The following is a 13249-nucleotide window of genomic DNA, read 5'->3' on the forward strand; positions in this document are numbered from 1 at the left end:
AGACTCTCGACAGAGTTTTATTGCTTTACTCGCCCCTCCTGCCCCTCTAACAGGGGGCTTTTGTCGACGATGACGTGTCGCGTTTCGAGGGAGCTGGGAGAGAAGATAAGAAGTTCCCTTTGAAATTTGAAATTGTATTTTACAAAGGTTATATTTACAAAGCGAATAGTATGCGTGCACGGAGACAACGATTCTCAAGCGTTTATATTAATCATAAAATACAAATATATGTTTTACATTAATATATTATATTTTATATTAATATATAATATTATATTATTTATATTCATTACAATTATATGTTTTATATTAATTATAAAATAATAACAATTTTGCGACGGTATCTTTCGGTGTACACGTCGAAACGAAGCGAGACGAGCTTTTTTTTGGATCTGCGAGAAATTTCGGAAGCGTAACCGAGAATCGTTGGATCGCGAGGTTATGTTTAGAGAGCGTTAAATAGGGTAACTTAACAACTAATTTCACGACCGAATAATGCGGCGGTAAGTTAATAATCTGTGTATATATAGTCAGTATAAGTATAATAAATAATCAATTTTACAGGGTGATCTGAACAACCGATTCACGTTTCTTGTTTATGAAGCATACTATTATAATGTATAATTTATAATGTATAATGTATATATATATATATATATATATATATATATATATATATATATATTATAATGTATAATGTACTATTATTATAATACTATTATACTATTAGTATTATAATACTATACTATTATACTATTAGTATCATAATACTATACTATTATACTATTAGTATCATAATACTATACTATTATACTATTAGTATTATAATACTATACTATTATACTATTAGTATTATAATACTATACTATTATACTATCATAATATATATGTATAAATGGTGGCCAGGAGATTAAGCCAGATGTCAAGCCGAAAGAGTGGGGATAGGCAAGTCGCGGCGGTAGTCGATGATTCATAGCGTGCAGTATAATACATAGAGGGCATAACTTCTGTTCCCATACGGCTGCCGCGTCGAGAGACCTGCCCCCCACTCCTCCGGCTTGAAATCTGGCTTAATCAGCCGGCTACCATGGTCGTATGATGCATAATCGATATTAGACAGACGAGAGATCACTGCTCACTAAAGCTAATATTACACTGAGATACGCTTTCGATTGAAATTCAGAAGCAGTAAAACACGATGAATTAAAGCACGGCGAAGCCACGATTAAACAATTAAGGTATAACGTGAGTATACGGCATACTGGATCAGATAAAAGATTAATTAAAGCGCGAATTAAATTGCACAGAAGAATGCCGGAACAATGGAGTCGCTTCGGAAGCGGACAAAATCATTTAAGCGGAGACGAAGGAAAGGATAAATCCGAAATTAATTAACCAGGAAAGAATAACTCACGATTGCGTAAATAATCGATCGTAATCGAGGCTCCGTCGTAACGAACTAATTAGACCGCGGATTTTATGCATTTGTAGCGAAATTGGCAGTTATAACGTGACAACCGTACAAAGATTGAAAGCATTTTAAAACGTCAATGTATTGTCTTTTAATCCGTCGAGGTGATTAAAGGAAGAAGAATTAATTTATCGCTCGGCTTTTATTGTGATCAATTCCGAAATAACGTTAATTGAAATATTATCCCTCGAGCAACGTGTTATTTTATTCTACAATTATTGCCACGTCTGTAATCACTTTTGAAATTATTTTCAGTTATTATTATTATTATTATTTCGAGAAACGTTATTTGGCTATATTTAACAATAGCTTATACTTAATTAATTCTATATTCAATTAATTACATTGGATTATATTTAATAATCATTTCCGCGCCTGTGATTACTTTCAAAATAACGTTATTTGGACTATTCGTTTACTTTTATTTATTATCAAATATCTACTTATTTCTAATTATTTATTCATTCATTATTATATTATTATCAACGCGTTTAAAGAATCTTCTATCGCAAACTGCCAAGAAATTCGTTTCCCTTCGACTACTTTGCACAAAAATCCACGATCCGCTAACAATGCTAGCAGCGCTGATATAATTGTCAACTAATAACCCTAATCGAAAAGTGCGCTCGAGCACCCCGGCACTGGATTAGACGGTCGACAGACGCGAGAAATTCGCGGATTCCGTTAGTCCGTCGAGCTGCGCGCGCGCGCTTTAAGAGGCACAGGGTCGCCCGCGATTTCCGAACGCGCGGGGCCCGCCGCAAGGCCCGCCGGGAGACCCGCCGGGAGGGCCGCGCGAAGCCGGCGATCGGCGCCGCGAACGGAGGCGGGGGCAGCGCGGTATTATCCGTCGGGGCGACTCGTGAATTTCTCATATCTTTGGATCGGGCGGCTCGCCGAGGCCCACTTTACGTGTCGCGGAGCCAAACTTTCAGCGGCACTTTGGTCAAGGCCTTGCCGAGGAAGTCCTTGAAGTGTTTCGCGATGCTCGCGCTCGCCGCCGGTCTCATTTCTTCGATGATCTCCTTCGCGTTCTGATTGAGAAACTGATTCATCGCCTGGCCGATCACGTTGTCGCCGTTCAGCTGGTCGATCACGCGAAACCGGGCACGGCCCAGGCTGAAGTCCACCAGCATCCGCGACACCTTCAGGTAACGGACCCCGTCGCGGATCTCCTCGGCTCCTTGCACCCGTGCCACCGCCAGCACGTCGCCTGCGAATCGAAAAGTACGTTTTTGTTTTAACTTGTCGAACGATTATTCGGCACAGAGTATACATTAGAATAGAGAGAATTGGAGCTGTGCGCGTTTTTAAGTGCAATGGAGACATCCCTTATTCGAACGTTTATTTTGATAATATAATATTATTATATTCTTATATTAAATAATATTATTATATATTATATATTATATATAATATAATATTATTACATTACAATATAATATTATAATATTATTTTTAAGTACAATGGAGACATCCCTTATTCGAACGTTTATTTTTATAATATTAATAATATTATAAATATTAGAGAATATAATATTATTATATCCTTATTAATATATAATAATATATAATTAATAATAATACTATATTCTCTAATTTTTATTCGAGCCTCGCAGTTAGTTTGTTATAGTTACCGATTGCCAACAATTATGCACAATTTCGGTGACAATTAGGGAGACATTACCGTATTTTATTTTATAATTATTGCCACTGCTGCAATAACACATTTGACATAATCTTATTATTTCTTAAAACCGCGTTAATATCGTGACCTAATTTTTAGACACATTCACAATAATTAACATTTTTTCCAGATAATTACGTCCACCTTGATTGACAATCAAACGTTTGTGATTTCCTGCTCGAAAGCTGACGTAATTACAGACTGCCATGAAATATTGATGAGATAGTCGAGGCTGTCAATCTTCCAACGACGTGAATATTAATTCGCAATGGTTAAATTAAGGATCGGTGCTTTAAATATAGAGCGATCGAATGAGAAAATTCGTTTCGCTGCCAATAACCAGTATCGCTTACATTAATTGCAAGATTCTAGGGAACTTACACGAAAGAAACATCTTTGCAACAAAAATACTTCTCCTACGATTTATGTATTAAAATACTCGCAAGACATGTTCACAAATTTCACACAAATAATTCTAAAACAATTCGTCGAAAGAAACTGCACCTCTGATCGACAAAAGAAGGGTTAATTAAAAAACGGCTTCGAGTGCGAAGGGTTAATTAAAACGGCGTCGGCTTACCGAAAAGCGCCCAAAAGTCGCCGTGGCTCTGGATCGGGAAGAGCAGCACGTTTCCGACCACCTCGTAGCGGCCTTGAAGCTCGATCTTCGGGAACGCCAGATGCAGATCGAGCCTGTACGACGCGACGTCGAGCCGTGTCTTCGTGATGGAATAATTGCCAGCCCCTATGACGGTAATATTGGAGAAGAGGGCTCGGATGCGCACCGCTCCCTGTCCATTTTCCATGCCGAGCTCCGGGATGATCAGCGGCTCGATCGGCGGCAGATCCAGCTCGGGGATACCTGGGGGATGGAACATCGTCGCGATGGATAAACGATTGGTTAAGAGCGTCGTACAGCATGGAATGGTGGTCTCACCTTTCAGCAGGTACGGCTGCAGATGATTCAGGGTCTTCTGGAAGCACGCCTCTATCTTCGGGTCCGATCTACTACACGGTATTATGTACTCGGCTGTGAAAGATAGGAATCTAGTGAATGAACCCGGCCGTAAACATTCGGCAACAATTATTTAGCTCGCCGCGGTTATTTAGTTCGCGCGAAGTCACGGACCCGTGATAAATTTGTTATGGATAATAAATATTGTATTATAATATTATTATTATAATATTACTATTATAATATGATTGTTATAAATAAACTGTTATAATATAATATTTATTATACTAATATATTATGTATATAATATTATATTATATTATATATTATAATATAATATTTATTATACTAATATATTATATTATATTATATTATAATATAATATTATATTATGTTATATTATAATATAATATATTATGTTAATATATAATAAATATTATATTATAACAGTTTATTTATAATAATAACTGTTAAATATATCCATCGTTGCAATTAAGTAATCGATGTAGTGACAAGTAATGAAATTGCAGATTAAATTTGTGACTAACGATATTGAAAATGGCAGCAACAACTGTTTACTTGTATTAACAAGAACAGGATTTTATAATCGTGGACAATTTATAACTATAAAAATAAACCTCAATCGTATCTCCTCTTCCCAAATTGTCCATCTTTGTGCGCAATCCGAGCGTCAATTAGCGGAGCGTCACTGTATTATGTACTCGGCTAAATCTATCTCTCCTATCGAAAGATATGGATCTAGTGAATGAACCCGGCCGTAAACATTCGGCAACAATAACGCCGCGGTTATTTGGTTCACGCGAAGTCACGCAGCCGTGGCTCTTACCCCGAAGAATTGCGAATGCCTTCCTACTTCCTTCAGTTTTACGCAACCGCGGCCTCTCACTTCCGATGTCTTCGGATAACTCGTCCGATTTTCTAAACGCCCGATGGAATTAATTGTTCGCCGAATAATTAGAATCCATAGTTATGTTACCTAACGCCTGGATAACGGATTGCTCGCGGTGTTTTTTTTTCCTGGACTCGTTTCCTTTTACGGATATTCACCGAGCTCGTCGCGTCGCGATTTCAGTTCGGAGCCGACAGAATTTTACGAATTCTGCGCAAGAGAGAACGTTCTACTCGAAAATTATGTTGCTTCCGGGAACTGACGGGTTCGCGAGGTCGTTTCAAGCAACTTTTTTCTTTGCAGAAATTTTCTCCGCGGCGTCGTTCGCGAATTATCGACGAAAAGCGAGGACCAATGAGAGGTGAGATCGGTCGACGCGCGGCGGCCGATCGGCGGAACTGGGCGTCGCCCGCTCGTTGGCTCGCCGTCCCGCGCCGCCTAAAGTGGTCGATCAATTTTGCGATAGAATTTTGAACGAGCCTGGCAAAATCTGCGAGAAATTATCTACACGGTGGCAATGAAAAAATCGAACCGTGCACATCGTATTTGGATAAATTCGAATTTCGTTGCAACATCTCGAGTTCGACGACGATTTTCAAGGTTAAAAGCTGTTCGCGCCGCGTTCTCTCAATTTTTCCCTCGTTTCGCAAGGTTTCAAGTTGAACGTGAACGAAGGAATACGTCGCTTTGTTTGATTTTTATTGCAAAGTTCGTTGATTTTCGCGAAACTTCGGCGCGACGCGCGCGGCTGCGCTGCCCGGAGACTTCGACGCGTGTGCAGCGACATTTGCGCCACGTGATATGCATTGCCGGGCACGGGCGCAAGCCGAAATTAACCGACAGTGCATGTGCATGTCACTTATCGCGCGCGGAGTAGATGAAGAAACCGTTCTTCGCAATACGTTCGACGGTGTTCCGCAATCGCGTCGAACCAATCGGGCCAGAGAATTGAGGAAAGCAAGCGAACTGGTAAGAACCCGATCGCGTCGGTGCCAAAATTGCTCGCTGTATCCGGTGTTCGACCTCGACCGCTTATTTCTAGCCAAACCGACCGAAGTTTTCCTTCTTTTTTCTTTTCTTTCTTTTTTCACCGAAATCGTGACTGACGTTGCACGAAATGTCGAGAACGTTTTATAGAAAAGACATTGATTTGTGTAGCAGTAATTGGGTCCCGCGAGAAGAAGGAGGGTGATAAGGAGGTTCTGCGTTGCGAAATTGTTCTTTCGAAGGTTATATTTGACGCTCTCTAAATGACGCTCAGATTGCGTAAGGAAATTGATCATTTGGGAAGAGGAGGTACGATTTATAGTTGTTGACAATCGGTAACTGTAAAAATAATCGTGTGTCTTCTTGTTAAATTGTTCGTTTTTGTGGGCAATCTAAGAGTCAATTAGGGAGAATTGACTCTTTTTCTAATACTTTTTCGAATATTTTTATATTCGTACTTAGAATTACAGTAATTATACAGTATAATTACAATATAATTGTCATTCGTAATTCAGATTTCCGTTCTATTAAATTCCGGTGCAATTCGCAATTGCAATTGGAGCACAATTACAAAATACTAAATAATTGAATCACGTCAATTACAAAATACTAAATAATTGAATCACGTCGATTACAAAATACTAAATAATTGAATCACGTCAATTATAAAATACTAAATAATTGAATCACATCAACTAACAACAATTGAATCAAAAATAGCAAATAAAAATATAATAAATTGCTACTGTCAATAACTATAAAAAAGCGAGCCACAAAGCTCGAACAATCGTATCTCCTCCTCCCAAATTGTCCATTCTATATTGCACAATCCGATCATCAATTAGGGTAAACTCACTATATTTATCGCCCTGGGTATAGCCTAATCTACAAAAAGAATGAATTTATAACGCAAAAGCAGCTGCAAAAGCTCTAAAAAGCTATAATGCAGCTGCAAAAGCTATGAAATTTCTCGCGAAATCGAATCGAATAGAAAAATCTGACGACTAGAAAAATGCAGAAAAAACCGCGCCGATTTTGCATATCGTTACTATTCGTGCCACACTATTCCGTTCATCCTAGGAATCTGGACCGTCCGATGCACCGGCGATTACGGTGACGCTTTCACTCGAAACGCTCGTGGATTCGAGGCGAACAGACGAGGAGGAGCGTGTCGTGGGACGAGGATACGCGCCGTAAGACCGGCTCTAAGGCTGCGGTACTTTCTCCGACCGATTGCCGTCGCGATCCTCGACCGTTATGCAATCTCTGACATAACCTTCGCCACGCCATCGAGAGCCGTTACGCCATTCCCGGTACCATTATGTTGTACAGTGACCAACGGCGGCGGAGTCTCGCATAATACGTATAATAGTTCGTGCTTTCGGCCGGCCGTTTTAGCTAAACTAGCCCGGACCGATGGCCGGACGGCTGCCGTTTTGTGCGTAGGCGAGCACGCACCGATCACGGAATTCTGACCACGGCTTCTTCTGTCGAAGTCGAGGCATGACCGTCGAGACGACGACGCGACGACGGGATTGCGTTATCTGGTACGCGGTTGCGTCGCCGCGGCGCGGTGCCTCCGATATTTTGGTATCGCGACACACTGACCCTTTTACGGTTTCACGTAATTCGCCACTCGGAAACGTCGGGATCCGAGCGACGGAAATTGCAGCGGTCGATGCGATTTAAAAGGCCTACGCCGTTTAAAAGGAACTCCTCGTTCGATAATTAATATAATAGAATTAATAATGTATTATGTTAATGATAGAATTAATAATATATTATGTTAATAGTAGAATTAGTAATATATTATATTAATAGTAGAATTAATAATATATTATATTAATAATAGAATTAACAATATATTATATTAATAATAGAATTAATAAAATTCTACTTCTGCTTTCGTCTCAACGATATTTTTTTCGGAACGCGCCAGGACAGTCCTCTTTCAATGATCTCTATTTAACGCTGTTTTTTACCGAAGGGATGTAATAGCTTTTTATGATTTTAGTTGTTTCAATAACTGCGATAATTTTGATCAGTTTAATAATTTTGATAATTTTAAATAATGATTTTAAATTGATCAGTTTTAACGACGATCTTCTGATATGTTCTATATTTTTTATGTAATCGCTTCTATAGATAATAGAATAATGATGATGATAATAATAATAATAATAATAATATAATACAAAGAATTTTGGTGAAAATAGCGTTAATTTTAAACTCTGTTATGGTTAATGATAGACAGATCGAGCTTAAGCGGTCGACAAACCTATTTAGGTTATGTTCCAAATAATGGACACAATAATTTTCCCTAATTGACGTTCAGCTTATTATTATATTATTATTGAATCATTATTATATCATTATATTATTATTATATCATTATTATATTATTGTATTATTATAGTATTATATTATTATTATACTATTATATTATTATTATTTACAATTGCTAACAATCATTAACCACGAAAACAATCCGCAAGCTTCAAATAATTGCACCCTCTCTTCCCAAATTGTCCATTTCCGTTTCCCAGCCGAGCGTCAATTAGGGAGAACATCTTTCTTTAATCTCGCTCTATATCTCGTTTTTATCTCGCTCGTATATCATCGGCGCGAAAGATCCTCTAAGAATTGCCTCCGGTTTTCCTTATTACCATACAAAGCGGTCGATTCAGTAACAGAACACCGATACGGTTGACAGAAAAATGAACGCGCGGTCGGATCCGACTTACAAGGCACCGGAGAGGCATTCGTCGAGCGATCGAACGAACGAACGAACGAGCAAGCGAGCGAGAAAATTCAACCTTTCAGCGCGGTCTGCCGCATTGCGAGGAGAAAATCCGGCTGGCGTGGTGCACGTGTTCGAGAGAAAGTATCACGCATCTGAGAAGCACGAAAAAGGATGTCATTCTAACGGCGAGGCAACCCGGCCGACGTAAACAATAGTCGTGGTAGTTCGACTATTAAGTAAATTTTCGAATTCGGACTCTGATCGATCGGAAAATCGACGCTAATCGATCGTGCGATATACGTTGTTTTAAAAACTGATTTTATTCGCTGTTTTTTTATTCTGTGCACAATTCTCTCGACTTTTTAATGTTTTATCGTGTAAATGTGTTATCCAATGGGGTGACTGCTTTATTTTCAGTTAAAAGAATGAACAAAAACACGAATTTTAAGGCTAGTTAACATCTTTATTTATAATCGAAGCGCTTCGAGTTTCGGCGAATTTTTGTTCACTTTTTCCTTTTAGTTAAAATTGAACGCAAGTACGGACATCATAATAAAAAAATAAATTCAAGAAATATGGCCACGAAATTGGAACTTTTTATATATATTATTATATATATTATATATATTATATTCGATATATATATATAATATATATTTAATATATTTATATATATTATTATCTATATATATTATTCGATGAGTATCGCGTTGAATCATTAACACAAAAAAGAATACAAACTTCAACGCTAGTTATTAACGACTTAATTTCTCTGTACAATTAAAGCGTACAATTTTTAATATTTTTGGTGCACCGAAGGGTGCCAGAACCGGTCCACCCAAACGAATAAAATGAAAAAAAGTCTGGATCGCTTAAAAGCGCAGCCCGAACGCGGTCATCGCGACGAAAGAAATGCTCGCGACCGTGGGAGAATGTATTGTTGCGTGGTTTTTCGGGGCTTTCCAGGCTCCTTCGGGCGTCTAACGAACAAAGTCGATCGGAGCCGCGCCGGGGAACACGCTTCCGCGACATAATCGTTCCCCGCAATTACCCTCCGCGCGCGGAAAGAGAAAGGCAGATACGCTCAATGATCGTAAAAAGAAAATACGCGAGGAATAATCGGCCGCCCGGTGGCCGCCTTCATTGTGCACCTGTTACGTAGCCACGGCGCTGGGTTACAACTTCGCGGCGCATCGTTGCCAGCGAAAAGCGCCGGACAACCTTCTGGGAAACTCTCGGGGTCACGCGAGCGCGAGCGGGCCCCCCCGGATAACATCGGGGCCCGATACCGTTTTCCCGATACGAAAGCGTGCCGATTGCGCAATGCCGTAATTTCTCCGCGATTCGCGCTCAGATTGCGCACGAGAATGGACAATTTCGGGGGAGGAGGCACGATTATTCGAGTCTTGCACCTTGTTGTTGTAATTGTTGATTATTGATCATTGTAAAAACTAGTCGCAATTTATTATATTTTAATTCGTATTTTTTATCTTCAATTGTTTGGTATTTTGTAGTTGATGTGAGTCAATTATTTAGTATTTTGTGGTTGATGTGAGTCAATTATTTAGTAGTTTGTAGTTGACGTGATTCAATTATTTAGTAGTTTGTAATTGACGTGATTCAATTACTTAGTATTTTGTAGTTAACGTGATTCAATTATTTAGTATTTTGTAGTTGAGGTAGTTCAATTATTTAGTATTTTGGAGTTGACGTAATTCAATTATTTAGTATTTTGTAGTTCACGTGATTCAATTATTTAGTATTTTGTAGTTGAGGTAATTCAATTATTTAATATTTTGTAATTGTGATTGCAAATTGCAATTGCAAATCACACTGGTATTTAATAGAATGGAAATCTGAATTAAGAATGACAATTATACTGTAATTATACCGTATCATTACTGAATTATACTTAATTGAATCTTAATTCAATCAGATCAGTGAATTCTCCCTCATTGTCACCTTTTTCACGGGGCTCGTTTTTACTGTCGTTGACAAAAGTTGTCCAAAATAAGGGTTGCATTTTAACATCCACTTTCACATGCAGTATCTATTTTTTATCAGATTATTTATAGCACCGTTTCATAGAAGGGGTTGAAATCGAGGTGTTGTTTCATAATGGGCGCCTCTGCCTTGCAATAATACAATTTGCGTTCCAAATTCACCGAAAATTCGAGCCTCTGAACAAATACATACGGCAATTTTTCCCTAATTCGCGCCGAGATTGCGTCCAAAAATGGACAATTATCTATCAAGAGGAAATACGGTTATTTATATATTATTTATTCCTCAATTTCGAACTATTCTCTTCAATTTAATCTCAATTATTGTTCTCTATATTTTATAATCACCGATTACAAAATATTATTATTATATATTAGTATTATTATTATTATTATTATTATTATTATTATACATTAATATTATTATTTTATAATCAACAATTATAAAACCTCGCCGCAAGATTATTTAATCAACAATCATATCCTCCCCTTTCCAAAAATCGTACACTTTTGTGCTCGATCCGAACACAAATTAATCAGAAGTTACGGTCGAAACGACTGCACCAGAAATCTCGCTCCAAAAGGTCACTCTCCCGACGCTTCCATAGCCGTCGAATTTCACTTTTCGTCTTCTTCTCTCCTCCAACTGTCGCGATCGAACGGAATCAAAGAACGGACGCTTTCCGCCGCGAGATTCTTCGCAGCCGTCATTGACACGGTGACATCGATCTCGGGCCACGTGCTCCCGCCGTACGAATAAATGAGAAATATAATCACGGAAGCTTACGAGTCTCGAAGTTCGGCTCGCCGGGCCCGGAACGATCGCTGTCGGGGTCCTTCTGGCTGGACGCCAGCCAGCCTGACAACACCACCAGCCACACACTAACCAATCCCCGACGCATCCTGCAGGACCTCGTATCCCCGAGGTTAAATTCACCGCGCCTCGAATGCTCCGAATATTCCCTCTTTCTTTTCTCTCCAACGCGGCGAACCGATTCGACAATTTCGTTCCCAATCGAGCCGGTCCCAAAATCGTTGCGGTATCCTCTGCACGGTCCCCGGTCCTCTTTTCTCGACGACGACGATCTTCGGACGCACTTTGTTCGTTTACCGGTTTATTTCGAAGCGATTCACCAAGATTTTCCGGGCTCGACACTGTTTTTGTTTTCTCGGTTTTTTCCTTTTCCTTTTCGTTTTTGTTACATCGGAAAGGGGCCTCTCGTTACGTCGCCGAGACGTGGAAGCGACGGGGGGGATCTCGTTCGAGGATTTCGGAGAGGGGTTTTAAAGGTGACGGCTAGGCGGATTGGCTCTCGTAAACTAAACACGGGCCCCCTTCATATTCTGTCTTATATGCGAGCGTTCCCCCCTACCCGCGCGCAACTTCTACCCGGGCCTTAAACGCCGCGACTTCGCGGCTCTTTCTATTCTCCTCCCGCGCGGAGACCCGCGCGTCTTTGAACGCCACGCGGTTCTTCTCGCTTTTCTTCTTGCTGCCGCGGATGCGGATTTCCAAAAACCATTGTACTATTATATATGTGTCAATATATATAATCTATTCTAATCTAATATAATATAATAAATATAATATAAATTATATTATACATATAATATATATTAGATTATATTATATATATTGGATTATGTTATATGATATAATGTACATTGCATATAATTGTATACAACATAATCTATATTATATATAATATACCATAAAGCCATTTTATTCAGCACTGAAAGGGTTGAAGTTCCCATCTCAAAATCGCAAACGTCAAAACAATTTCATCCAAAAATATTCAAACATTTTTGTTATACTTCTTTCAATTAACGTATAATAACTAGTTCCTTTGTTTTCTGCTTTTATAATTGCTAATTCTATAATTAGCAAAGCAAAACAGTCACGCGGTCCTTTCTAGATTAGATTGAAGCGTCGATTATTATCGACAGGCGTTACATACATCACTAAATCATTTTCGTTCGTTTTGAAAAGTCGAGCCCGAAGACACCATTGCCGGCTGATTGATACACACATGGTAATACTAAGTCACGATTTTCTGTTCGTTGCACAGACGGCCGTGAATACGTAATGCGGTATTGTCTTTTTGAATTGGTCCTTGATGATGGGGCCCCGTGCATTGAATACGCGACAAATTACTCGGAAATATTGTGCGGTGTGGAAAGGCGCTTTTTGCAACGATTCATCGACCGAAATGGATACGATTTTTGCAGCGCGATCGCTACGGGATTCTATGCAGATAATTATAATATAATTATATAATTAATATTTCATTATAATATAATTGTATAATTAATATATAATTATAATATGATTGCATAATTAATATATCATTATAATATAATTATATTAAACTATTTTACGAAACGTCTTAGCTTCTTTCGCGAGACCGATAAAAAACCCTGCGACGACTTTCAAATCGCATAATTGAATTCGCATTCGTCGAATGACGAAACAAACGGAGTTTCCGGTATTTT

The 13249-nt window shown here is 38.9% G+C and overlaps 1 protein-coding gene across 1 annotated transcript; it reads right to left on the minus strand.

The window, feature by feature from the left end:
- Nucleotides 1-1594: 1594 nt before the first annotated feature.
- LOC117224610 (protein takeout) lies at nucleotides 1595-12066 on the minus strand. Its single transcript, XM_033477668.2, has 4 exons — nucleotides 11544-12066; nucleotides 4096-4188; nucleotides 3739-4020; nucleotides 1595-2684 (listed from the first exon to the last, which is right to left on the minus strand). The coding sequence occupies exons 1-4, from the start codon at nucleotides 11656-11658 to the stop codon at nucleotides 2380-2382; spliced, it is 795 nt and encodes a 264-aa protein (XP_033333559.2). The 5' UTR covers nucleotides 11659-12066; the 3' UTR covers nucleotides 1595-2379.
- Nucleotides 12067-13249: the final 1183 nt, after the last annotated feature.

This window comes from Megalopta genalis, chromosome 16 (assembly GCF_051020955.1).
Source record: "Megalopta genalis isolate 19385.01 chromosome 16, iyMegGena1_principal, whole genome shotgun sequence".
Taxonomy (NCBI): domain Eukaryota; kingdom Metazoa; phylum Arthropoda; class Insecta; order Hymenoptera; family Halictidae; genus Megalopta; species Megalopta genalis.

Coding starts and splice junctions, on each gene's coding strand:
- LOC117224610 (XM_033477668.2), bottom strand. CDS start 11,658: ATGCGTCGGGGATTGGTTAGTGTGTGGCTGGTGGTGTTGTCAGGCTGG. Junction 4,189..11,543: donor CGAGCCGAACTTCGAGACTC/GTAAGCTTCCGT, acceptor TATCTTTCACAG/CCGAGTACATAATACCGTGT. Junction 2,685..3,738: donor CGACTTTTGGGCGCTTTTCG/GTAAGCCGACGC, acceptor TTCGATTCGCAG/GCGACGTGCTGGCGGTGGCA.